Source organism: Lepidochelys kempii, chromosome 7 (genome assembly GCF_965140285.1).
Source record: "Lepidochelys kempii isolate rLepKem1 chromosome 7, rLepKem1.hap1, whole genome shotgun sequence".
Classification (NCBI taxonomy): domain Eukaryota; kingdom Metazoa; phylum Chordata; order Testudines; family Cheloniidae; genus Lepidochelys; species Lepidochelys kempii.
In genome coordinates, this window is record NC_136386.1 from 39,971,164 (window position 1) to 39,997,389 (window position 26,226).

A 26,226-nucleotide genomic window follows, 5' to 3' on the forward strand; every position below is an offset into this window, starting at 1 on the left:
ATAATGGGCTAGATCCTCAGCAATGGAAATCAATTTTCACGAGATTGCAAATGTAAAGTTCCATCAGCTGTGGATCTGGGCCAAGGTCCCAACTGGAGGACTTTCCAGTTCTTCTTCATCTGGATCATAACTTGTACTATGTAGAATACAGCCCACAGAACTACCATAAAACAAAACACACACCTATCTTTAATCAATGCACATCTTCCCTGAATCTAAAAAATGAGAAAGGAACTAATTGGACACTCAATCTAGTTAGTAAGCCTGATTGTCTATACATATACATTGGACGGGACAGCGAGTTATATGGGCCCGTAGTGTTCGGGCTCCAGCAATATTCAGGGCCCAGAGGCCTGGCTCCACCAATGTTCGGGGCCTGGTCTCTCCCCTGGCCCCTTCTGCTGCCCCCCGCGTGCCTCCCAGGGGCCCCATCCCTGCCTCTCCCCCGCAGCACCATGCTGTCTCCACTCTGCTGGCTCCTGGCATCAACTGCTGCCGCATGGTCCTAGTGCCCCCCATTCCATTGTGGCAGGGCAGGCTGCCCTTACCCTGCCCTTCCACCTCGGACCCTTCCCTTTTCCGGAGGGACCCTCCACCAGCACAGAGGGCCCCACTTCCCGCAATCACTGCTCCTTCCCCACGCTGGGCAAGGGGCAGCCACATCCCTCACCCCAAGGCAGGCTACAGTGAGGGGCAGCAGCAGGGGAGGAAGCCCCATGTGATGGCAGCCCTCCCCCCACCAGCACCCACCACAGGGGAGGTGAGGGGGCTTCCTGGACCTGAGAGGGGCCCTAGGAGCATGTGCAGTGGCAGTGGTGGGGGTGAATGTGCTCCGGGTGGAGTGGGGGAGAAGGGGCCCTCCCCCCTCAGCAGAGCTCACTGCTCCCAGTGGGGAGAGGGCTGGGGGGAGTCCTCTCCTCTGGCCCCAGCCCTGGGGGCAGCCTGCCTGCACCCCAAACTCATCCCCATCCCTGCCCCACCCCCGAGTCCGCACCCCCAGCCAGAGCCCTCATCTCCCCTGCACCCTAACCCTCTGCCCCAGCCCTGAGCCCCCTCCTGCATCATGAACCCTTCATCCCCAGCCCCACCCTACCCCCAACCCTCTGTCCTAGCCCTGAGCCCCCTCCCACACTCCAAACCCCTCATCCCCAGCCCCATCTCACAGCCCTCACTCCTGCACCCCCTCCCTCAGCACCCCCTCCTATCCCCAAACTCCCTCCCAGAGCCTGCACCCCTCATCCCCTCCTAAACCCCCAGCCCAGAGCCTGCACCCAAACTCCGTCCCAGAGCCTGCACCTCTCACCCCCTTCCCACTCACCCTCTCCTGCCCCCAAACTCCCTCCCAGAGCCTGCACCCCGGCCCTCTGCACTCCCTACCAGAGCCTGCACCCTTCAACCCCTCCTGCACCCCCACCCCTTGCCCCAGCCCAGAGCCTACACCCAAACTCCATCCCAAAGCCTGCACCCCTCACCCCCTGCCCCAGCCCGGAGCCTGCACCCAGCACCCAAACTCCAACCCAGAGCCTGTACCCCAGACCCCCTCCCCCACTCAAACTCCCTCCCAGAACCCAACCTCTCACCCCTTCTGCATCCAAACTCCCTCCCAGAGCCTGCATCCCAATACCCTGCCCCAGCCCAGGGCCTGGACCCCAGACCTCCTTCCTCCACCCAAACTCCCTCCCAGAGCCTTAGGCAGGTGGGGAGCAGAGTTTCGGGGGGCAGGTTCTGGGCACCACCAAAATTTCTACAAACCTGCCACCCCTGACATTGGAAACATTAACCTTCGGCTTTGTGTTTAGATTTAATCTATCTATGCTTTCCTACCAAGCCTATCATCATAGTATCTGACCACCTTTTATTGAGTGTCTCAGGCACATTTGACCACATTTGGGAAACAAACAGTCATTCTGAAGAATTCCCTGAATTTAAAGTTGCAAATCTAAGTCTTATTACATTGTCACGTAACACATGCTGCCATATTCAGGTATACAAAACTCTTAGGACTGAGCGGAGATATTAAGTAGCTTATGTGACATGGACAGAGGTGGTGGGTGGATCAAAAAGACATGAAAAAAACCCCAAAGCTACATATATCCCATTTCCTCAGCTCCACAGGAGCACTAACCAAACACAACAGATGTATTTGTTCTGATTCACAGTTACATTGCTCAAGTTTTGTGCCACTGTAACGGCACTGAAATCAATGGCGTTATACTGAAGTACAATTGGAGCAACACAGCATGAATATTACACTGACCTAAAGGACTCAAACCCAAAAATCTTCTGCATCCTCAAGCCTCAAAACTTTCTGGGTGTGAGTGGCTCCCTGCCAAGATCTGCTCACCCTCATGCAATCAGCCTTGGCCCATGAGATCCCTCCATTGAGCAGGAATCCATAATTAAGGAATCCCATTTTAGCTAAGATGGGGTAACTGAGCATACATATGTCCCCCTGGGCCTCCAAGGACTACAGCCTGTAGCATGTCATGATTCTCCTCGGCAGGACATTTTGGCCACTTTAAAACTCAGCACCTCATCTCTTGTGTTTTCTGGTGGCCTTTCACGTGGGCCACAGTGCAGGCCTATGTGGCTTCTAGCAATGTGTGTGGCCGCTCCAAGGTGCCACACAGAAAACCCCTTGGACTCCAGCAACCCCTTGAGACTCCACCTGGCCCCTGGACAGTCATTGCCTTAGATTTAGTAGTAGAACTACTCAAGTCCAGTGGGTTCATGACCATTCTAACAGTAGTGGACCACCTCGCAAAGATGGTACACTTCATCCCCTGCATTGGCCTACTCTCCACCTTGCTCTGGGTGGATGAATTGGTCTGCCTCCATGGCCTCCCAGAGCCCATTGCCTCCAGCCCCAATGCACAATTTATCCCATTTCTGGTGAGAAACTCTTTGGATTGTAGGTATCTGTTCCTGCCTCTTCTCTGTCTAATACCCTCAGACAAATGGTCAGACAGAGAGAACCAACCTATTCCTGGAGCACTATATTTGATGCTACATAGACTTCCACCAGAATGACTGATCCTGGCTGCTATCTCATGTAGAGTTTATGCACAATAACACAGAACATGCGTCTATGGGGCAAAGCCCGTTTTTTTAAAACTACAGGTTCTACCCTCAGTTCTACCCAGAGCTACCCACAGCCTTGGACTGGATAAAACAGAGACATTAAAACCAAGATGACCTAAAAGTTCACCTGGAGGATGCCCAGAAGAGCTACAAACAATATGTGGATTGCCAACAACAGGAGAGTCTGGCTCTTGATGAAAAACCAACACACGAACAGGCCACCTCGTAAATTGATTACCAGTTCCTTAGCCCCTACCAAGTTTGCCAGCAAATTAACCCAGTCACCTTTGAACTAGACTTGCCCCATTCTCACTGAACACACCTAGTTTTCTACATATCACTCCTGAAGCCACACATTCAGGAACCATTCTCTCACTGCACTGATACATAAGAACAGCCATCCTGGGTCAGACCAAAGGTCCATCTAGCCCACTATCCTCGTCTTCCGACAGTGGCCAATGCCAGGTGCTTCAGAGGGAATGAACAGAACAGGTAATCATCAAGTGATCCATCACCTGTCGCCCATTCCCAGCTTCTGCCAAACAGAGGCTAGGGACACCATCCCAGTCCACACCAGCTAATAACCATTGATGGATTGATGGCCCTCTCCTCCATGAACTTATCTAGTTCTTTTTTGAACCCTGTTATAGTCTTTGCCTTCACTACATCCTAAGGAGTTCCATGGGTTGACTGTGCGTTGTATGAAAAAATACTTCCTTTTGTTCATTTTAAATCTGCTGTCAATTAATTTCATTTGGTGACCCCATATTTCTTGTGTTATGAGAAGGAATAAATAACATTTCCTTGTTTACTTTCTCCACACCAGTCATGATTTTGTAAACCTCTGTCATATCCCCCCTTCGTCATTTCTTTTCCAAGCTGAAAAGTCTGATTTTCATTAATCTCTCCTCATATGGGAGCCGTTCCATCCCCCTAATCACTTTTGTTGTCCTTTTCTGAACCTTTTCCAATTCCAATATATCTTTTTTGAGATGGGGCGACCACTTCTGCATGCAATATTCAAGATGTGGGCGTACCATGGATTTATATAGAGGCAATATGCTATTTTCTGTTTTATTATCTATCCCTTTTTTCATTATTCCCAACATTCTGTTTGCTTTTTTGACTGCTGCTGCATGTTGAGTGGATATTTTCAGAGAACTATCCACAATGACTCCAAGGTCTCTTTCTTGAGTAGTAACAGCTAATGTAGACCCCATCATCTTATATGCATAGTTGGGATTACATTTTCCAATGTGCATTACTTTGCATTTAGTTACATTGAATTTCATCTGCCATTTTGTTGCCCAGCCACCTGGTTTTGTGAGATCCCTTTGTAACTCTTAGCAGTCTGTTTTGGACTTAACTATCTTGAGTAATTTTGTAATGTCTACAAATTTTGCCAGCTCACTGTTTACCCCTTTTTCCAGTTCATTTATGAATATGTTGAACAGCACTGGTCTCAGTACAGATCCTTGGGGGACACCACTATTAACCTCTCTCCAGTGTGAAAACTGACCATTTATTCTGACCCTTTGTTCCCTGTCATTTAACCAGTTACTGATACATAAGAGGACTGTCCCTCTTATCCCATGGCTGCTTACTTTGCTTAAGAGCCTTTGGTGAAATACCTTGTCAAAGGCTTTCTGAGTCCAGTTACTCTATATCCCCTTGACCACATGTTTGTTGACCCCCTAAAAGAATTATAATAGATTGGTGAGGTATGATTTCCCTTTACAGAAGCAGTGTTGGCTCTTCCCCCCAACCAATCATGTTCACCTATGTGTCTGATAATTCTGTTATTTATTATAGTTTCAAAGGGTATGGAACAGTCTTCAGATGAGGAGAGATTAAAAACACTGGAACTTTTCAGCTTGGAAAAGAGATGACTAAGGGGAGATATGATAGAGGTCTGGAAAATCATGAATGGTGTGGAGAAAGTAAATAAGGAAGTGTAATTTACTCCTTCAGATAATATAAAAACCAGAGGTCACCCAATGAAATTTATAGGCAGCAAGTTTAAAACAAACAAAAGGAAGTACTTCTTCACACAATGCAGTCAACCTGTGAAACTCATTCCCAGGCAAAAACTATAAAGGGATTCTAAAACAAATCAGATAAGTTCATGGAGGATAGGTCCATCAATGGCTATTAGGCAAGATGATCAGGGATGCAACCCCATGCGGTGGGTGTCCTTAGACTCTGACTGCCAGAAGTTGGGAGTGGACAACAGGGGATGGACCACTTGATTGCCTTCTTCTGTTCACTCCCTCTGAAGCATGTGGCATTGGCTACAGTTGGAAGACAGGATACTGGGCTAGATGGACCATTGGTCTAAGACAGTATGGCTGTTCTTATGTTCGGAAGGGCTACAGTCCTGGAGAGTGCTCCTGTGAACTGATAGAGAATATTCACACTCCTGTTCTGGTAAATGCCTTCCACAAAAAACACCCTGGAGAACCTGGCTCACTAGTGCCCAGAGGGAATGTTAGGGGATGGGGTGATGTGAGGGACTGTAGGTCTCAAACATGGGCCCACAGGTCCCCAGGCAGTGCTCAGACCACAGCCACCACCCAGCTACTCATCCGAATGACTGGAGGAGGAGGCCAGTGAAGCTCCAGCTTGCAAAGGGCTGCACCCATAAAGCTGGAAATCCACACCCAATTGGCTGGAAAGCTCTAAGTAAACCAGAAAGAGGTACAGCAAGTTGTCTGAGCAACTAGAGGAATCCCTGGCTGGTTGGTAGTATGGACCCTGCCTACTTGTCTGACTCCTGAGCCCTGCCTCACAGCATGTTCCTGGTTCCTGTCCTCCTTATCCCAGGCCCTGGTGTGTTCCTGGTTCCTGCATTACTCCAGGTCCTACACCCTCTCCCTGATGCTGAATCCAGTTCTGACTTTCAACTTGGCACCCTGCTCTGGTTCCAGGCTCCTGACTCTAACCATTAGGCCTCACCACCAAAGCTCCAGTCCCTACACCCAGTTCTGGAGCTTCCAGCCCCCAGCACTAGTTAGGTCAGTCCCTCTTTTTCCAATTGACTAAGTTCCCCTTGTGGCAGCTGGGGAATAACTTAAGGCACAGGACTGGCCAAGCTATACCTCCATGCCCTCTTTCTCCACCTGCTCCCTGCCATGTCCTGGTACATCCTCTGTACCAGGGGCTCTTGTAGGAGGAAAAAGGGTAGGGGCCAGGGCTAGCTCTGTACCTGGTCAGGTAGGCCTCTGTACTGGGGTCATCCCCATGAAGCTGTTTTTGGGCTGTTGTGCACCAACATAACTGTCACAAAGTAGTAGCAGGGCAACCATGAATTGTGTTAACCCTTTGTTCATCAGGGACCCAGTAAGTGCTCCTGTCCCAGTGTAACCTTAAATTTGAATTTTCAGCCTCATGCAAATGAGTTTTGAGAACTCCAACAGCCTCTTTAATTCCTTCCTCCTTTTCCTCCAAAGAAATCAATAGACATGTAAAATTTGAATCCAGCTCAATGACTGTTTTGTTTTTGGCCTGGAATTAGTATTTGTGCAGCCAACAAATTTTAAAACAAGCCTATACTGGAAGCAAGTTTATCTAAGGTTGCCAGCAGGAGAGTGAGAGTATAAAAAGACCTTCTACTCTTTCCACAGTATGCATCCGATGAAGTGAGCTGTAGCTCACGAAAGCTTATGCTCAAATAAATTGGTTAGTCTCTAAGGTGCCACAAGTACTCCTTTTCTTTTTAAGTTTATCTAATTCTTCCTTCAATTTTTATCCATGTCTTTGCCTGGAAGGCATCAGTGCTCCACTGAAATCCAAAGTGATTTTAAATTAAAAGAAACCATCAAATTTGTATGAAAGCTTCAAGTGATCCCAAATGAGAGTGTTTTAAATCATCTGAATAATTCAAGACATGCACCTATCAGCTACTCCACATACTGAAGGATGGAGAGTGCTGCTAAGCATTCTCTTGGCCCTTGTCTGAAGAGGTCCACTGAATCCTACATGGAGTCCCGATAGTCCCCCATTATCTCCACTCATCTCCTTGCCTTTGAGGAGCACAGATGCCACCCACCATCCTTCCACTTGTCAACAGGCCGGGTCTATTTGAAACTGGTCAGTGCCACTCATAATCTCCCCATTGCTACTGTGCAGTCATTTACCCCTGGGCAAAGTGGGTGTAAAATGCTACCTTGTCATGACAGTGACACCACACACCCAGTGGTTCCCCAGCAATAGTATGCTAAGGCACACAGGGCTTGTCTTCACTTTTTGGGGGAATGCAAGAGGGTTACACCAGTGTAGGTGCATTAGTGTTAACCTCTAATTTAGACATGACGTACCAATGTAAAATGTGTCATGCCACGGGCGGCTTACTCCAGTGCAAAGGGGCTGGGTGGATGAGGCCACACAATCATAAATAGGGCTGCAGATTTATCATTACACTTTTTAAAATAAAAAATCACGGTGCAGCCATTGTAAATTTAGTAAAAGTCACAGGTTTAATGACCGAGCCAAGATTTTTGATTAAAAAATCCCCTAACAACTCTAGGGGGCACCGACTCTGCATAGCAACCCGAATCCCAGCCTGCTGAGGAGAGGAGCTGGAGGGACGGGGGCGAAGAGCAAACCTTCCCCACACTCAACCCGGGCAGTGGTGGCTCCTGGGGCTGGGCCCTGGGGTTGTGAGGGAACTCGAAGCTCTCACTTTGGGTCCCACCACCCCTTCGTCATACATGGCACTGCAACCCCACACACCTGATCAAAACGTCTGAAGCAGAAAGCTGGACCCAGCCCCACAGGAGCTGCCATTGTGTGGGGAGTCACAGACACAAAAGAGTCACAGATAAACAGGATTATGCTACCCATGATTTTTTACTGACATGAGAAACCTGCATCCTTAATTGCAAGGCATTTCTCCTAGAATCTAGTTGCTAGGGACACTGCGAAATTATGGGCCACCTCTACAGGTACAGAGCAGGTGTAGTGTGAATTGGACCATTTTCCCTTTCTCACTGCCAGGGTCAGGAGTCGTTAAAGTGAAGCCTACCCATGAGAAGGTGAGAACTGATTGGGGTAACTTAGCCTACTAGACATTCAAGACCCTAATATGAAACCACAGTGTAGGAGCCTGATCCTCCCCTCATTTACACACCATTAGCTTCATTGAGGTTACTCCTGATTAACTCCTGTGTAAATTAATGGATGATCGGGCCATCAGTTATTTTATCACTGTCCTAGTATAAATTATAATACCAAATTTGTTGGGATTATAAAACTCCATTTCTTATTCAAAAGGCCACTGGCAGTGGTTATCCAAGTTCCCCAAGATAGACAAATCAGTTAGATTGTGAGATATGGGCTCTTCCTCCCATTGGCTACTTTCTCTCTGACCTCCAGAGATTATCTTTATGAATTACGTGTTTCATACTAAAAATGTATAGGATCAGAAAAATACCCCTGATTGGTACAGGTAGGCATTGATCACACACGTTCATGGCTGTAAATTCAATGGATCCTTAATGATGTAACAGTTCTATGCTGCATTTCCAAACCATACCCAGGGCCATTTCACACTTTAGCCCTTTTCTTGTCACAAATAGTCTTCTTTGCCACTACCCTAGTGACCTTTCAAACGACTTTGATTTCTGTTTAACTTTTCTGTGTGTTCAATCAATCAATAACCCACTCTAAACAATGAGGCAATAAACTGAGGGAAAATGGTGTATATTGGAAATGATGGAGTAATCTGCCTCTAGAAACCTTACTACGCTGTTAAATCTAAAGCAAAGTGTAGTAGTTCAAACTGTGAATTATGAGCATTTCCTCAAGACAAAATTTTATATTGAAGGACATTTCGTTATGCAATGCAAGGGCATTATAGGAATTACTCGCTTCTGCTGAAGAGTTAAATAAACTGCTCTGCTCTGCCAGCCACAGAGGCAAGACGACTTGAGGATGGGTAACAAAGTTTCCACTCTGGGGACCTGTTTCTGGAAGCTAAGCATTCTGTAGTTTGTGCTCAGTTTGTAAATTTTAAAGAAGTACCAAGAATGGATTTGTGTGGTATGACAAAGTTCCTCCTCTACCTTGGTGGGTCTTGCGCTTATTGGCGGATTTGCTTGCCTCGGAGATTCACGGCAGCCCTCTGTTTGGCCGTTTTCGTGAACCCACAGTCCAGGTCAACTCCTCCTGTGTCTGACTAGGAGTTGGGAGATGGAGGGATGTGGGGATGGTGGGAACCTGGGCCTGCCCTCTACTCCGGGTTCCAGCCCAGGGCCCTGTGGATTGCAGCGGTCTACAGTGGCTCCTGTAAGAGCTGCGTGACAGCTAAAACTCCCTGGGCTACTTCTCCATGTCCTCCTCCCAACACCTTCTTTATTCTCACCACAGGACCTTCCTCCTGATGTCTGATAATGTTTGTACTTCTCAGTCTTCCAGCAGTACGCCTTCTCACTCTCAGCTTCTTGCACCTCTTGTTCCCAGCTCCTCGCACGCACATCACAAACTGAAGTGAGCTCCTTTTTAAATGCAGGTGCTATGATTAGCCTGCCTTAATTGATTCTAGCAGCTTCTTGATTGGCTGCAGATGTTCTAATCAGCCTGTCTGCCTTGTTTCCAAAAAGTTCCTGATTGTTCTGGAACCTTCCCTGTTACCTTACCCAGGGAAAAATGGACCTACTTAACCTGCGGCTAATATATCTGCCTTCTATCACTCTCCTGTAGCCATCTGGCCCGACCCTGTCACAGTGGATATGGAAGCCAGTAACCATGAATGAGGCTAACAAAAAGAGCTGAAGGAAGGAAGGATGGCCCACTGGTTAGGTTGCTAAGCTAGGACTCAGGAGACTGGGGCTCAATTTCCTGCTCTGACATAGCCCTCTAGTACGAGCATGGACAAGCCACCTAGCATCTCTATTCCTCAGTTGTCCATCTGGAAATCAGAGATAGCAGTACTTTCCTACCTGATAGGCTGTTGTAAGGATGAATCCATTAAAGATTGTGAGGTGCTCAGATATTCCAGCATGGGGGGCCATAAAGTCCCATAGGTAGAACTATACTATAACTGCACTACAGTTTTAAAATCAGGGGCAGCAGAATTGGGATGGCAGGGGAGGCTAGCACCTCCACAATGGAAATACTGTGGGAGCTTTGCCCCCACGTAAACTTGCACATACCTGGGGAGCGGGGGGGACGAGAGCAGAACTCAGAGGGGCTTGAGCAGGCATTGCGGGGGCTGGGAAGCAGGGAGCAGGACCTGAAGGGCTGGAATGGGCCTGGAAGCAGGTAGGAACCCTCAGAACCCTCCTTCCCAGCCTGGAGCCGGTTGCCTCCTTCCCCCACAGAGTCTCAGCGCCTCCCCTCACTCCCCCTCTTATCCCTCCCCCGCCCCATTCGCAGGGAGCTGCTGTGCCCCCCACCCCTATTTAAAATTGTGGATTTGTTTAATGTGGCAAAAACCTTATTCTCTTTCTTTATATGTGGCTTGGATATTGCCATCATTGTGATGTGAATCTTTGCACTTCCAGCAGGCACCAAAATGTAGACAGAAGCAGGAGGATGCTGGCTGTATCCCCGACCACCTGAGGTGGCGCTGCAGAATCCATTGGCCAATGGCAGCCCCCTTCGGGTCCACAGACTGCTCTTGGTCACAAGCAGTGTCTCTGTGAGGTATTGGGATTGACTGGTGAGCAGTAGCACACCAGCCATACCGGGTAGAAGAGAATTATTACTAACTATTGGTATTACCATTGTGCCTAGGAGCCCCAGTTGTGGATCAGGACCCCGCTGTGCTAGGCGTTGTACAAACTCAGAACAAAAGAGTTCACAGTCTGAGTATGAGGCAAGAGACAACAGCTGGAAACAGACAGATGGGGGACTGCAAGGAAACAATGAGACCATACTGGTCAGCAGGCTAGGCAGTGGTCTCAGGACAACAGCGGCCTACCCACTGACCAGTTTTCTGTTGGCATCACAGCACAGGAGAGTTTTAAGGATGGATTTGAAGAATTTGTTATTGTTGATAATTATGTTGCTTTTCCTCATTGGCAACTGCCCTTCACAATGCCAGTGAATTGATTTCTTTTGCTGGTATACCTACAGATTTTTCTGTCTTGTTTCTAGTAAAGAAGATGCCATTTAAAATTATATCGTTTTTCAACTGGGCATCTCTTCTCTCCCATTTCATTATTTTACACTGCAACGCTCCCTCAGAAAAGAGAGAATCCTACAGTAAAATGTGTTGCAAAAAATAAATCTGTCAGCACATGCTGTTCCTGGGCTTTGCACTGGCATGGAGGAAGTCAGTGGTTTGATATTGTAATATGCTGTCTAGAGCATACTTGTGCCACTGCCCTCTATTGGATAGAATAAGTACTGTTTAATGACATATTATAGGCTCTTTACTTTATGTTCTTCATTAGCTCAGGGGATAGTGTTCTGTGCTTTTGAATAACACTGATTGAAAGCTAAGTCAAACCCACCGGACAGCGATGTGATATGCAGGGTTTCTTCACTTCATCATAGGCATTCATTTCTCTTTTATCACCACAAAACAAATCATGTGTAATTGGCCACGTTCATACTTTTTCCTGAATCAGGACCAACTGAACTTGAAGTCACACAGTGTAAGGTGTATACAAAGCCATAGCCTCTACTTCTTAAGCAAATGGCTTTCTATATTGTCTTCCTCTCTCTAACCTTTGGAATGGATCTGTCATAGAATCATAGAATCTCAAGGTTGGAAGGGACCTCAGGAGATCATCTACTCCAACCCCCTGCTCAAAGCAGGACCAAACCCCAGTTTTTGCCCTGATCCCTAAATGGCCCCCTCAAGGATTGAACTCACAACCCTGGGTTTAGCAGGCCAATGCTCAAACCACTGAGCTATTCCTCTTTAACTTTAATCTTCAAATCATTACCCCTTTTAAGTCATCCATGGACTACCACAGGAAGAACCTACCTCCATGGAGGACTGTACACTGGTCCAGGTGCCATAAGTAATGTGCTGTGGTTGTTCATGAGTATTAACATTTTGTGATTTCTTTTGAAGAGTCATAATTAGCCTATGTAAATGAAGAGTCCAGAGGGCCAAGGAGCCTCCAGTGTGGTTTCAGTCTCCTTACCCTACTATCATCAAATTCCACTATTTCAGAGACATTGGGGAGCAACTAGTGTGCTAGAGACCTTACTGCCCTCAGAGTGAGCCTTTATCCATTCTCTTAGCCTTTATCAAGCACTGTACAGTACTGGATTACAAAAATACAATGAGTACTACTGCAGCCGTTGGGGCTGTGATTGAAGTAGTTTTTATAAGAGATGTCGCAGGACAGAATGAAAAAGAAAAAGCTGTACTTTGTTTGGCCAAAGCATTACTCCACACTACTGAGAAAACAATTTCATCACCCACAATTTTCCACTGGGGACATTATGTTGATTTTGAAGGTACCTGGCCAGACCCTCAGCTGATGCAAATCAATGTCATTCCAAACCTTCAATGGAACTACACCAATTTATACCAGCAAAGGGTCTGGCCCAGAGAGCAGAGTGGATAACCACCTTTGTTGCCTAAAAGCTGTGAGCAATCTCACATGTTTGCAAGCCAGTTTACCTCAAGTCTCTTTTGGGTAACTTAGCACACATTCAATTTGTACAAAAGCTGGTCTGCTTTTATTCCCTAAGCATCCACATTTCTCTAATGATCTTTTCTCTCCCACTCTCTTATATTGGCGGCCATGCAGGGCAGCATTTCTTTCATCAAAAGGCATGGCAGGACTGAGCGAGCACAGCATGCACTTTCTAGAACTGCCTCTAGTACTTTCCTGCAAGGTTTGTTCATGCACGGTAATCTAGGATTCAAATTCTCCAGAGTTTTGTTGTTGTTGATAATTATGTTGCTTTTGCATCATATCATCATTAGTTGTCTTTATTAGTATTGAAAAGGCCCTTAAGTTCTCACTCTGAATATCTCTTCAGCAATAGCACGTTTATAGTTTAATGTCATGCCGTGTAGTAAAAGCTGCTGAATCAGACATAGACTAGTCCGAGATCAGTTCTGGGACTGATCCAGAAACCTGACTGGGTTCGGCTATGTAAAGTTACAAATTAGCCACCCAACACAAAAGCAATGGCCCCCTGTTTACTATATAAATACAAATTAGTGAATTAAGGAATTTTTCTTTTCATTGCTCTAGGTGTATAAGCCAAAGTGGAAAAAGTAAGAGTTTATATTAGGAAAAGCCAATTAGACTGCATTTTAGATGCTACTATATGGAGGTAAGATATTGTTACATTCTCTCTCTGTAATATTGTGGTTTGCTGCATTGAGAAAACCACTTTAGTGCTGTACCTTGAATTAACTGTCTAATTACACATGAATAGTTCATGACTGGGGAAACAGTTTAAAAAGTTGAGTTCAGAAATATGACGTGTCTTGATCTGTGTTTGAAAAGTGACTATCCCAGCAGGGGCATTGGAACAATTTGCATAGTGGGGGTGCTGGAAGCCATTGAACAAAATTGTAAACCCTGTATGTGAGGGAAACCATGTATTTGATTGTTTTTAATATTTCAAGCCAGGGAGTCCTGCCACACCTCCAGCACCCGTAGTTCCAGCACTCCTCTGGCCCACTGAGCGTGTGATAGGTGGTGTGCAGGGGCATGCACAACGGTGGACAAGCAGGGGCATCACCCCCATTCCCCATAATCATCGAGGGCACAGAAGTCCCCAAGTTGAGGTTGCAGCACGGAGATTGAGCTCCTCCAGCCCTGGGGCATGGCGGGGGCACAAAATGTGCCCCTCCAAGAGCGGTCAAATGATTATTCCTGCACACTACCCTGGTGGTGGTGGTGGTGTGTGTGTGTGTGTGTGTGTGTGTGTGAGAGAGAGAGAGAGAGAGAGAGACTAGAGCTGGTTAAACAGAGTCAATTGCATAATTATTTTGAAGAACTTCACAATAATTTTCAAATAAAGTATTTGTAATTTTTTTTTTCATTTTCTCCCAGTTTACAGATTAATTCACACTTATTCCTGAATATAGGTTCACTTGGGGGTTTCTTTTTTATGTCAGTAATTTTTCTTATTATTTGAATCAGTTTGTGTGTAACACGCATTAATATTAAAGCCCTGATCCAGGCAAGTGTCCTTGCTCAAGACAGAATGTCAGCATATGGTTAGTTTAAAGCATGTACTTAAGTTCCATATAAGACTATTATTTTAGGTTACACCATATGCTAGGCAGAGCACATTAAAAGGAATGAATCTCTCACTAGTATATAATATTTTTTTACTTCTCATTACTACTCGAGAAAAAGGGCAAGCACCTAAGCTCCTCTCTATGGGGCTGATCCTACACCCCAGTGAAATCAATGGAATTTTGCACAGGCTCAAGTACCATGTGGGCACATATCTACCTTTGGCACTGATTCAGGAAAGCACTTAAGCATGTGCTTAAGCCCCACTGAAGTCAACAGCAAAACTCCCATTGATTTAAAAAAAGAATACTAGTGACATATTAGGCCCTTTTATTGTGCTTTACCTAGTATCCAGTACAACTTCAAGAAGAACGGCATCCAAAGGGTAAGCCAAGCTCACTTGTTTTAATGGGAGTTTTTTAAAAAGCAGATATATGTATAAAATATTTCAGTATGACTTTTACAATGCTTTAAAATAGAATTAGACCAATAAGGGCACGAGCTCCAATACTTTTATGGGATGACTGAGGCTGTGCAATGCCCACTGGTGTCCATAAGAGTCACACAATTCAGACTTCCATGCACATGACTTGAAAAGCAGACACCCGCTTTCCCCCAGACTATTCTTCCCCAATTAAGGCCTTGATTCAACAAACATTCATGCATGTGCTTAACTATATTCATGAGAAGATTTCCACTGATGCCAGTGGGGCTACACATACAAATGAAGCTAAGTGCATAGGTGTTTACAGGATTGAGGCCTACATTAAAAGCAAATGTGTTACCTGTAGCAGTTGTTATTGTAGTTGTTGTAACTCCCCAGGGCTGTCAAGCATCCCAAGCAGATGGCATAAGAGAAAAATATCTGCGTGCCAGCATCCACCCAGACCTGCAGGCAGAAACCAAAGGCGTTATCAAAGGGAAAGAAGGAACCATCGTTGTTTGTGCTTTCAGCTTGTTTATTTTCTCACAGGCAACTACACGAGGTAACTGTAAATATCTGTCAAACTTTGTTTAAATTCGAAAAAACATGGGCTTGATTCTCCTTTTAAACCCCCTGGTGCAAATCAGGACTAACTCAACTGAAGTCAAATGGACTTCACAAGTGTCTAACCGTGTAAGTAAGAGGATACTTTGGCTTTGTGCGGCAGATCCTCAGCAAGTTCAAATCCTCACTGCTTCATTGAAGTCAACGGAGATGTGACAACTTATATCAGTTGAGGGTCTGTCCCCTGGCCTCCTCCCTATGGGATAGCTAGGGACTTTTTAAAAAAAATCATTTGAGATTAATTAAATACATACCCAAAATGCACATCATTCACAGATTCATGGAAATTGAACAATGAGTCAGGGGAAAAAGCAGGCAAATAATTATGATGTGTAATTTGTATTGAAGCTGCACCTGGAAACGCCAGTCATGGATCAGGACCCCACTTTGCTAGGCGCTGCACAATCACAGAATAGACAGACAGCACCTGCCCCAAAGTAGCTTTAAATGGCTAGCTTGGCAACTCAGAAATTGGAGCACTCGCGAACACAGGAAGCAGTGTGATCCAATGAATAGGGCAATGGGCTAAGAGTTCAGAGAGCTGGGTTTATGCCTGAATCTGCCACCAGCTTGCTATGTAACCTTGGAAAATCATGTGACTTGGGCAACTCTATGCCTCAGTTTCACCATTTGGGGATAATGGGATTTGCTTGAGATTGATGGATGAATGAAAAGCACTATATAAGAGATAAATATTGTTATTATTATTATTAGATTTTAAAAATAATTTCTATTACAAGTGTGGCACTGGTTAGAGATAACTCATTTGCCACTTAGCCTCTCAAGAATAATGTTACATCCCAAACTCATGCAAGTCATTGCCATTTAATCACAAGACAACAATCTTAACTCTGACCCAAAGTGATGACTACTCTTTCACCAATAATCTCAAAATATAAACAGAATGCAAAATCTTTTTTTGAAACAAAAATCATAACAATTATGTATTCATACATACAGCCTTTGGTTGTATATGAACTTCCTTGGTTGTAGATATACACATTACTTAATACCTGATAAGAGTAATTTCTTTATTATGTGGGCAGTGTAAGATTTATCATGTTCTGAACTATCCAGTTCCTTGCTTCTGAGTGCTTGGGTTTTGTAAATGATATAAACAGTTGAGAATATTTAGCCTTAACTGATTCTTGAAATTATTTTTACTTGTTGTTTGTGGAACATTTAATCCTCCATTCATCTTTTTCTTTACAGCACTAACTCCTAACTCCCCAGTGACAGCTACCCATTCCATGGGACAGAATGCTCAGGCTCACCACATGCAATAATCAGACTAGTCAGAAGTGTGGATTGTGGTGGTGGGGCGGGGCGGTTTCCCTCCATGTTTCTCTGTAAGGACAAAGCAACCAGGCAATTCAACTTAAATTTATGTACAGATCTTGCTGAGCACAACCTTTTCACCTTGGGGATACTCCAAGTATTCCAGATATTAATTACATGCAGGAATTGTTCATATCCAAGGTCAGCAAGCTTGCCAAAGGAATAATTGTTAGGACTTGGAAATCAGCAAACAACATTAACATCATTGGATGGTGAGAGAAGTTACATATACAGGGTTGGGCAGTTTTGTTTAACCACTACCAATATGATCTGGATTTGCTCTGTTGACCTACAAATGAAAGCTTACCTATCCTGGGCCAGTTCCTTAGCATAGCACAATTCTTGAGGGGAGTTAAAGGTGGCCTTTACATTTTCCCTATTCTGGGCTGTACATACATGCTGGGCAGCTGTCATAAATGATGCAGTCTTCAAATGGCCCCCAGAGGCTGAAATGGCAGCCAGAGATCAGTGGCAGGTAGGGGAGTTCTGGTCATTTGTCAGTTGTGGTGGAGCACTGCAGGCCCTGTTATTCTGGTTCTACGTTAGCAGGGAATCCTCCTGTGGCCAGCTGTAAGTCTAGAATTTTCCAGAAGAGCTACACAAAGGAGCCACACCAGCAGATCTTGGCTCCTGTGTCCAACCCAATGAAGTACGCTGCACACTTGGGAGTTAGTGTTTTATATGACTTCTGTGAGGACTTTTAATCACAACAATTGAAGTGTTTTGCAGAGAAGGAACCTGACTAAAAACAAGATAATATAATGTTGACTGTTATGTTTTGGGGGCTGTAAGGTTGAGGCAAGAAGGGATTCAGATAACACTCAAAGATTTCATGTATGGACCAAGCCAATCACAGTAACAGAGCCAGCGCTAGGTATAAACAGACTAAGCAATTCCTTAGGGCCCCGAGCAGCTCATGGGGCCACCCTATTAATTATTAGTATGTACTGTGTGGAGGAGGATGCCAAAAATATTCCTGCTTAGGGCCCCCAATGGGCTAGCACTAGTAATCAAAGGCACAGAAATACATAAACATACAAGGGACATATTTATTTGACACGTGACTGAGAGAGGCTTTGGTTTCTGGAGTTGCTGGAAGTTGGAAGTGTTTCTGTTTAGGAACGGCATTAGGGTCACATTTGATTTGCATCAGTGGTTTAAATGGTTTCATTGCTGTCATGCTGAATAAGATACAGCTGATTACATCTCAAAATTTTACCACTTGGTAGGGAAAAACTGCACAGGGAAAGCCTTTTGACAGACAGGCTGTTTAATGAGATTGGAAGCTCCCAGAAAGCTGAAAGTAACATAAGTCAACTGAAAGAGAATGAGTTTCTTAAGTCTAAACAAAACCCAGGAAGCTGGATCAGTAGATGTAGAATCTGACCATTACCATTTTCCCCTGTTTTAGTTGTTGCACAATATTGCTCAGTAGAGGGCCAAATGCAGGCCCAACATTACACAACCTTCAATGCATATTAACCCTTCCTGAGGGCTTGCGTCAACACCACAGCGGCCTGACTGTTCCTGAGGAAGGCCAGCCCTGATGTGAAAGAGGGACAGATAGGCACGTAATACGAAGTCAGGACCACAGAACTGCTTGGGAAGTGAAGTAGGGAGAACATCCCTCTTCAGATAAAGTTAGGGTCCCAGGCCTGGTTAGAATACATAGCTCTGAGAGACATCATGCCCCAGGCCAAGGCCTGGCCCTGAAATGGTGGGGGGGTTTCCTTTGTAGCAGCTTCAGCCCTGTTTTCTAAAATGGCACAATATAGACAGTGACAGCTAACATTGAGTCAACATTGAAATATTCGGGAACACTTTAAATGGGGTATCCTGTATAAGCCAGACTCTGTGAACTCTGTGGAAAGCTTGACCTAAATTCTACATTAAGGCCCCTTGAGTTTTGCAGACCTCTGGTGTAAGACTGCAAATTCTATAGTGATTCCAGGTAATTTTTTTTAAATAAGCTTTTTATTGACTTAAATATTAAATTGAATAACATAATCAATGCAGTTTACCTTCACTTATACAATTTGATATTAAATTTAATTTGATTTATGCTGTGCATAAATCTGCTGTGTTTAATGTGCTGCAGAATAGGGCACTGAAAATGCGTAACTGCATTGTAGAACTTGCCGATGGGCAAATGGGCAGCTTAGTAATGTAGCCAGGGTTTCTGACACCTAGGAATATGAGATAAGTAGACTGGAGTTGTGGATTAAGGCTCAGACCAGCAGTGAAAGATTTAACAATGTCACCATTGAAAATTGCCATAATTAGGTTTCAGAGCCAACAGCCTTTGAAATGAATGGGCACTCTCAGAGCAGACTCAGGAAGGCAACACTACATCAGTTCACACTTGGTTCACATTTTAAGGTTATCTCTGTAACTGTAAAGTTAAAAACCTTAATTATTTTACATGCAAGGGATGGCTTCTGTGTTAGACTCTGCAGTCATAAAATCACAGAAAACACAAGGCCTTGTCTACAAGGAACTGATGAAGATTTCATAACAGTAACTGGATACAAGCCTGTTATTAAAAAATCTACTCAACTGGTTTTAACAGCTGGGTAACAGATACCCTTACTGCATTCTTAACCCTCAGGAAACATGCTTTATTCTAAATACTGGTAATATTAGCACTTGAAAGAATGTATTGTAGTACCTACAGTAATGTGATAACAATTTATAATAATGTGAATAAATAATAAGACCCTAAAAAGCTATTAAATGCGTGAACAAATTCCAACAGTCTGCACTTTATACCATTAACCATTCAACAGCTGTCTCACATGCCACAAACAGTAGCAGTCATTACAAAGTCAACATTTACCTACAGTTACCATGTAATTGTAACCCAGTATTTTCCCCTTCACTGAGAATAGCAAATACTGCAACGTTTTAGAGATCAGAGTGTGATAACTGTAAGAAAATATTAACAATTTGATGGCAAGCACTAGACATGCCTAAAAAAGGTCCGTGACTTTCATTAGCTGTAGCCTAATCCATTCTAGTATTCCTGTTAGTCTCTTCAATATCTCCCAAGCACATCTGGATTGTCCCTTCATTCCCAAATTGCTTTTCTGAACTTCACTGAAACTTCCCCAAATCTCTCGGAAGCTTCTCGTATTTTCTGAAATGTTTTTCAATCCTCTAACGTAAAAATATTCCTCAGATTTTCCAATTCACTTTATCAGTTGACTCCAATCTCCTCCTCCTCATCTCTGATACTTCACCAGCCCACTGGCTGCTCCCCTGCGCAATTCTAGCTCTTCACAACATTCCAACAGCTCTCTTGGCTTCATCCATGGCTCTGCCATAATACAAGCCACAGAACTCTCCCAGAGTAATTTCTAGAGCAGATCTTTTAGAAAAACATCCACTTTTGATTTTAAAATTATCAGTGATGGGAAATCCACTATGATCCTTCATAAATTATTCCAATAGTTCATTACGCTCACCATTAAAAATGCATGTCTTATTTTCAGTCTGAATTTGTCTAGCTTCAACTTCTAGTCATTGATCAAGTTCTACCTTTCTCTGCTAGACTGAAGAGCCCAATAGTAAATATTCATTCTACATGTAGGTACTTATAGACTGTAATCAAGTCACCTCTTAACCTTCTCTTTGTTAAACTAAATAGATTGAGCTCCTTAGGTCTATCACTATGAGGCATGTTTTCTAATTCTTTAAGCATTCTCATGGCTCTCTCCTTAACCTTCTCCAATTTATCAGAATCCTCCTTGATTGTGGACATCAGAACTAGACGGTACTCCAGCAACAGTTGTACCTGTGCCAAATAAAGATGTAAAATAACCTCTTTACTCTTATTTGAGACACTCTCCTGTTTATGCATCCAAAGACTGCATTATCCTCTTTGGCCACAGCACTGCTCAGGAAAGTCATGCTCAGCTGATTATCCACCACAACCCTCAAATCTTTTTCAGAGTTACTGTTTCCCAGGATAGAGACCTCCATTGTGTTAGTTTGACCTACATTCTTTGTTTCTAGATCTATACATTTACATCTAGCCATATTAAAATGCATATTGTTTGCTTGTGCCCAGCTTACCACTTCCCCCAGTTTTTGGCAGCCTGGTGTTTCATCTGCAAACTTTATCAGTGATGATTTTATGTTTTCTTCCAGGTCATTAATATAAATGTTAAATAGCAAAGGGCCAAGAATCAATCCTTGCGGGACTCCACTGGAAACACTCCCTTTTGATGATTCCCTGCTTACAGTTATGTTTTGAGACCTATCAGTTAGCCAACTTTTAATCCACTTAACGTGTGCCATGTTAATTTTATATCATTCTAGTTTTTTAATCAAAGTGTGCAGTACCTAGTCAAATATCTCACAGAAATCTAAGTATATTTCACTACACTATTACCTTTTATCAACCAAACTTGTAATCTCATCAAAAAAAGATATCCAGTTAATTTGACAGCGTCTATTTTCCACAAACCCACTCTGATGGTCATTAATTATATTAACCTCCTTTAATTCTTTACTAATCAGGTCCCCCATCAGCCACTCCATTATCTCACCCAGGATCAATGTCAGCCTGACAGGCCTATAATTACCCAGATCATCCTGTTTACTCCTTAAATTTTGGCAGAGTTAACTCTAGTTATAACTCGAGTGTTACCCCTAATTCGACTCTCCACTACACAGACAAATCTTTAGCTCAAGTTAAGTGGTTCTTTAAGATTGAGCTAGCTAGCCCACTGGAGGGTAGGGGGTGAGGGGATTTTGAAGCTCCAGTGATGCTTATGTTCCAGCTAGCAACTGAGTGGAGAAGCAAGAGCTCGAGTTACCACAACTCAGCAGCAGCTAAGCCAATCACTCTGTGTATCTTCAGAGTTGTTCTGAAGTGTGGGCCCTTTCACTGGAGCTTGGCTAACTTGAGGCCAGTAACTCAACTGTACTAACATGAGCTAATCGTTGCAGTGAAGATAAGCCCTTGGATACAATTTCAGCTTATGACCCTACCTCTCCAGACTCCCCCACAACACTCTTAGGGTATGTCTAACACGGCAGTAAAAGACCCTCAGAATGGCCACAGCTGGTCTGGGTCAGCTGACTTGGGTTTGCGGGGCTACAAATTGCAGTGTAGACATTCAGGCTCGAGCTGGAGCCAGGCCCTAAAACCCCATAAGGATGAACCTGGACTCCAGCCTGAGACCGAATGTCTACACTGCAATTTTTAGCCCCATTCTGTTCATTCTCTCTGAAGCATCTGGCACGGACCCCAGCTAGATGGACCATTGGTCTGACCCAGCATGACCATTCTTAGGTTCTTTTGTTCTGATTAGAGCAGGAAGAATGAAATTCTTCTTTTTTCTATCTGTCTCGCTACACTACATTAGCCCTAAGGCTAGCCACTGGCATGTGATGAATTCTGCAGATGAGACCAGAACAACCCGAGCGTTAATTACAAAGAGCTGGCTGACACGCAGGTGTTTGAGCTTGTATTTGCCAGATAGCCGTCCAGCAGCAATATTGCCCAAAGCTGTAGAGAGAGAGGGAGAAAGAGAGAGAGAGTATACAATGCTTTATTCCCAAAGTGGGGTGAACACACCCCTTAGAGCAACTAGACGCAGCAAATTCTTTTTGTACAGTATCGCACATGAGAATCACGTTCATATTTTGCCACAATTTGGTGTCAAAACCATGGTTCGCTCATGTTTTAGAAACAAGCACTGGATATTATAATGTTCCCTGAATTTTGGACGGTTAACTTGAAACACATGGGGTCTGATCTGCAGAAGTGCTGAGCGCTAACAGCTGCATCTGAAGTCAATGGGAGCTGGGCTTTTAATAAAGGAAGTGCTATAAAATGTTAAGTTCTATGAAAAATCAGGCCACAGGCATCTCAAAATGGTGAGCCCAAATTAGTGGATATTTTTTACCTTAACCTCTCTCTGCCTCAGTTGCTCATCTATGAAATGGTGATAGTACCACCTGCTTACCTCACACGGGTGCTGGAATATAAATGAATATCTGTGAAGCACTTAGATACTACAGTGATAAGTGCCAGAGAAAAGCCCAGGAGAAAATGAATAATTCTGTCTTCAGAGCAGAGTTTGAATGGTGTACAGTAAATAATGGGACCACGCATTGAACGATGCAGATAAAACAAAATATTGAATAGCTGCTCCATCAGTGAGCATCATCCAGCCGGTGCACTGAATGAGGCAGGGATCCGGTGGAAAAATTAGTGTGTAAGTGCATAATTACAGACTGTATCACAATGCATGGTCAGTTGCCAAATTAACATTGTACAGGTAACTTTAAGTCTGACATTTCCTAACTTTTGAGAGCTTGACCTTGGAACCTTAATTACTTTTAAGGTTGTTTTGTGTGTAAAAATGTTGAGGATGAAAGTCTCTCATTTTACTCAGTCTGTGCATTTCTATAACCATTGCTACCTCAAGTTCATTCATTTTAACAGCTTTTGGGGCAGTACATCTGTTCACAGACCTACGGGTGATACTTCCCAGCACTTACCGCTGCTGTACAAGAGATGGCAATGTGCAGCGCACGTTAAGAGAATAGTTTAATAGAAGGGAAGGCACAGAAATCAGAATTTTCCCTGAAAATGTGCCAGTGTGCCTTCCTCTTTCTGCTCTCTGTGGGAAGCTGTGGGCACTCCCACTGTACATGATTTCAACATTTTCAGACCACTGTCTGAATGCAGGCTGTCTTTTGAAGCCATAAGTAAACCAAAAGGGTACAGAGTGTGTCCTTTGGCTTTCCCAGCACTGCATACAGCAAGAACTATTATTCAATTACAGTAGACTCCTACTGTGACCACATAAAACCTGTCGGTCTCGTTATTATTGACTCTAACTGGCACTTCTATGAGCTTTTACATTTGTTACCTATAGCCACCCGGAACTCAAAAGATGTAACACTATTTCACACCTTTGACAAGAAAGAAAAATCAGAGAAATTTGTTTCAAGCTGACCTTTATGACTAAAATAAGAGGTGTGCAATTAATTAAGTGGCAAATGATCATATGAAAACTTTCACCATTCCATTTCAGCTGAAATTTTGGATGGTTTCTTATTTTTCACATCAGAGCACATAAAAGTGAAAATGACACCTCCATTCAGAATTCATTTTGCAGAACATCTGGAGCAGAAGTGTCAGCGGCCCATTGCCTGGCTGTTAAAAATCTGGCTCCTGGAAACGGTGTTTATGGTATGCCCCAAGAAGGGTAAACACATCTCACAGACTCCACTGGCTGAATGTTTGATTCAACAAACCCAGGAAAAAGAGAAGAACTGGTTGACCACTCGTGTATCGTCTCTCTTTGCTTGTGCACTAGATTGTATGCAAGGACAGACATCAGCCTCCTTTGAGAGGTATTAGTTTCCTAATTTAATTTCCTAATTTTCGTGCCCAACAGTGATAGGAGAGACATAAGAACATGACCAGAAGAGAATATGATTTTTGGAAATTATGTGCTCAGTATGTTTCAATACAGTGAATGTTGCTAATGAACTGCTCTCATCCCCATTCCACCCCTATTTCCCTGTGCAAATTTCTATTCCTGAACCCACACCATTTGGAATGTTTCACGTATATGGTAACAGTAGTCTGAGAACTGGTTCATATGTCTCTTCTGATTGTGCCATGAATTGCCTCTCCCCTTTTCTCCTCAAGTCAACAGATGAGAACACCACCAAACACAATGCCAGTGTATTTTTAAATAAGAAGGTGTGAAGAGAAAAGGAAAGATATGGTGGCATTTATACCAAACAAATGGGCAGAAACATCATTGGCATCACGTTCAAAGGAGCAAGCAGTGTTTAGACAAGAAAGTATTTGCCTAATTGCACACAGAGTACAGCAGCAGGAGGAATGAATACAGCAGCAGCAGGGTTAGGCTAATTTACCCCAAGCAGGACTGCACTGCTGTTAATGTAATCATTACTGAAACAAGACCTAGGTACTGCGAAAACAACAGCTTCAGCAAGTGCAGTTTTGTATGTATGCTGCCTTCTGAATTTGTAAACTCTCAGTATTTGGACAATACATATATGCAAAACTCAACACATCCTTAAGTATGGAGCCATGACCAGCACCTCCATTATATGCAATGGAAGTTCTACACTTGAAGGTATCTTCCACTCTGTAAAGTATAATTAGTGGTGTACTTACAAAACTTAACATATATGTGTGTGGGTCAGAGTGAAGGTTGTTTATGAAATGTGGAAGAAGAATGTTTACATGTTTTTGACCAAATGTACAGACTGCAAGGGTAATGAACTATTAATGTAATTACCTTACCTAGGCCTTTCCTTCTTATTACTCCGTAGGGCTTATTTGATTTTTTGTATTGTAATGTTTGTGTTACACAGTTTACATAAGGGTTATATTAATCGCTGGAGTGACCTTAACGAAAAGTTAACACAACTTTTTGCGTGGAAATTTCTTATTTCTGCACACGCGTACACACTCACACAGTACCTGGAAACCTTAAGGGGATTTAAAAAGAAAAGGGATTAAATTGCTGAGCTCTGTTGGAGTGCGGGAGGGCCTTGAAAGGTTTTAATTCCCTCTTTCCTACTGTTTTTAAATTTGGAAGAGTTGTGAGCTCTTTCCCCACATCCGATCAAAATTTCCAGACTTCTCTCTCCGCCAAGATTTCAGAAAACTGCAAGGGAGAAGTAGCAGAAAATACTCCCCTCTCTTCTGACCTCCACAGGAGAAGCGACTTTCTGGGCTCTCTCTTCTGCAAAGTTTTAGACATCAAAGTGTTGTCATCTAAAGTTCTAAATATTCTGTGGAACATTTTAACCATCAATCTATGGTTTGACTTCCGTGATATCGGTAGAAACAGTTAAGACAAACAATGGTCTTAACTAATTTATTTTTTACTTCTTGAATGTTCTAAATTGTCTACCATATACAGCTGATGTAAGGAGCATGTCTAAGGCCTCGATTCAGCAAGGTATTTAAATATGTTTGTAACTTTAGATACTTGAGTAATCTCATTGATTTCATGTGCTTAAAGTTACACATGTGCTTAAGTAACTTACAGAGTCAGGCCCACAACATGGAGATTGGAACATTTTGAGTTTTTGCATTGTGCAGGAGAAGGATCTGTAAAAGTATTAGAACAGGAGGATCAAATTTCCAAAAGTGGTCCTTTTTTCTTTTGGGTTTTCTCACTTTGCAAAGTATAGTTAGAAAGTTTAGCACCTTCCACCTGGTACAAAGAAAAATCATCATTACATTTCAAATTACATTAGAGCAGCATGATAATTTGCAGAGTAAGAGTTGACACAGGAGCAGTAATTCAACATCCATCAACTGTGTTTATTTCATACATTATTAGAACAGAGTCAAAATACTGTAACTATTTTACCATAAAACAAAATTTCTATATTTTTAAGGTTGCTTTGTTTGTCTTACTTGATCTTTTCCATATGGTAAAGATGACAGCATGAGCTACAAGGAACTATAAAAATTGAAGGCCCTGGTCTTGCATGTGTCCTATTGAAGTCATTGGTATTGCTCCCTTTCTTAACATTAAGCACAGCATGAATGTTTGCAGGATCAGAGCCTAAATATGTACC

General features: G+C 43.6%; 1 protein-coding gene across 9 annotated transcripts in view; it reads right to left on the bottom strand.

Moving 5' to 3' along the window:
• The window catches only part of SLC6A11 (solute carrier family 6 member 11), a 280,391-nt gene that overhangs the window by 35,208 nt on the left and 218,957 nt on the right, over positions 1-26,226 (bottom strand). For all 9 annotated transcript variants that reach the window (XM_073352322.2, XM_073352324.2, XM_073352321.2 and 6 more), the window contains one exon: positions 15,032-15,135. In XM_073352322.2, the coding sequence (XP_073208423.2) occupies positions 15,032-15,135 (104 nt within the window). The remainder of the gene's footprint in view (positions 1-15,031; positions 15,136-26,226) is intronic.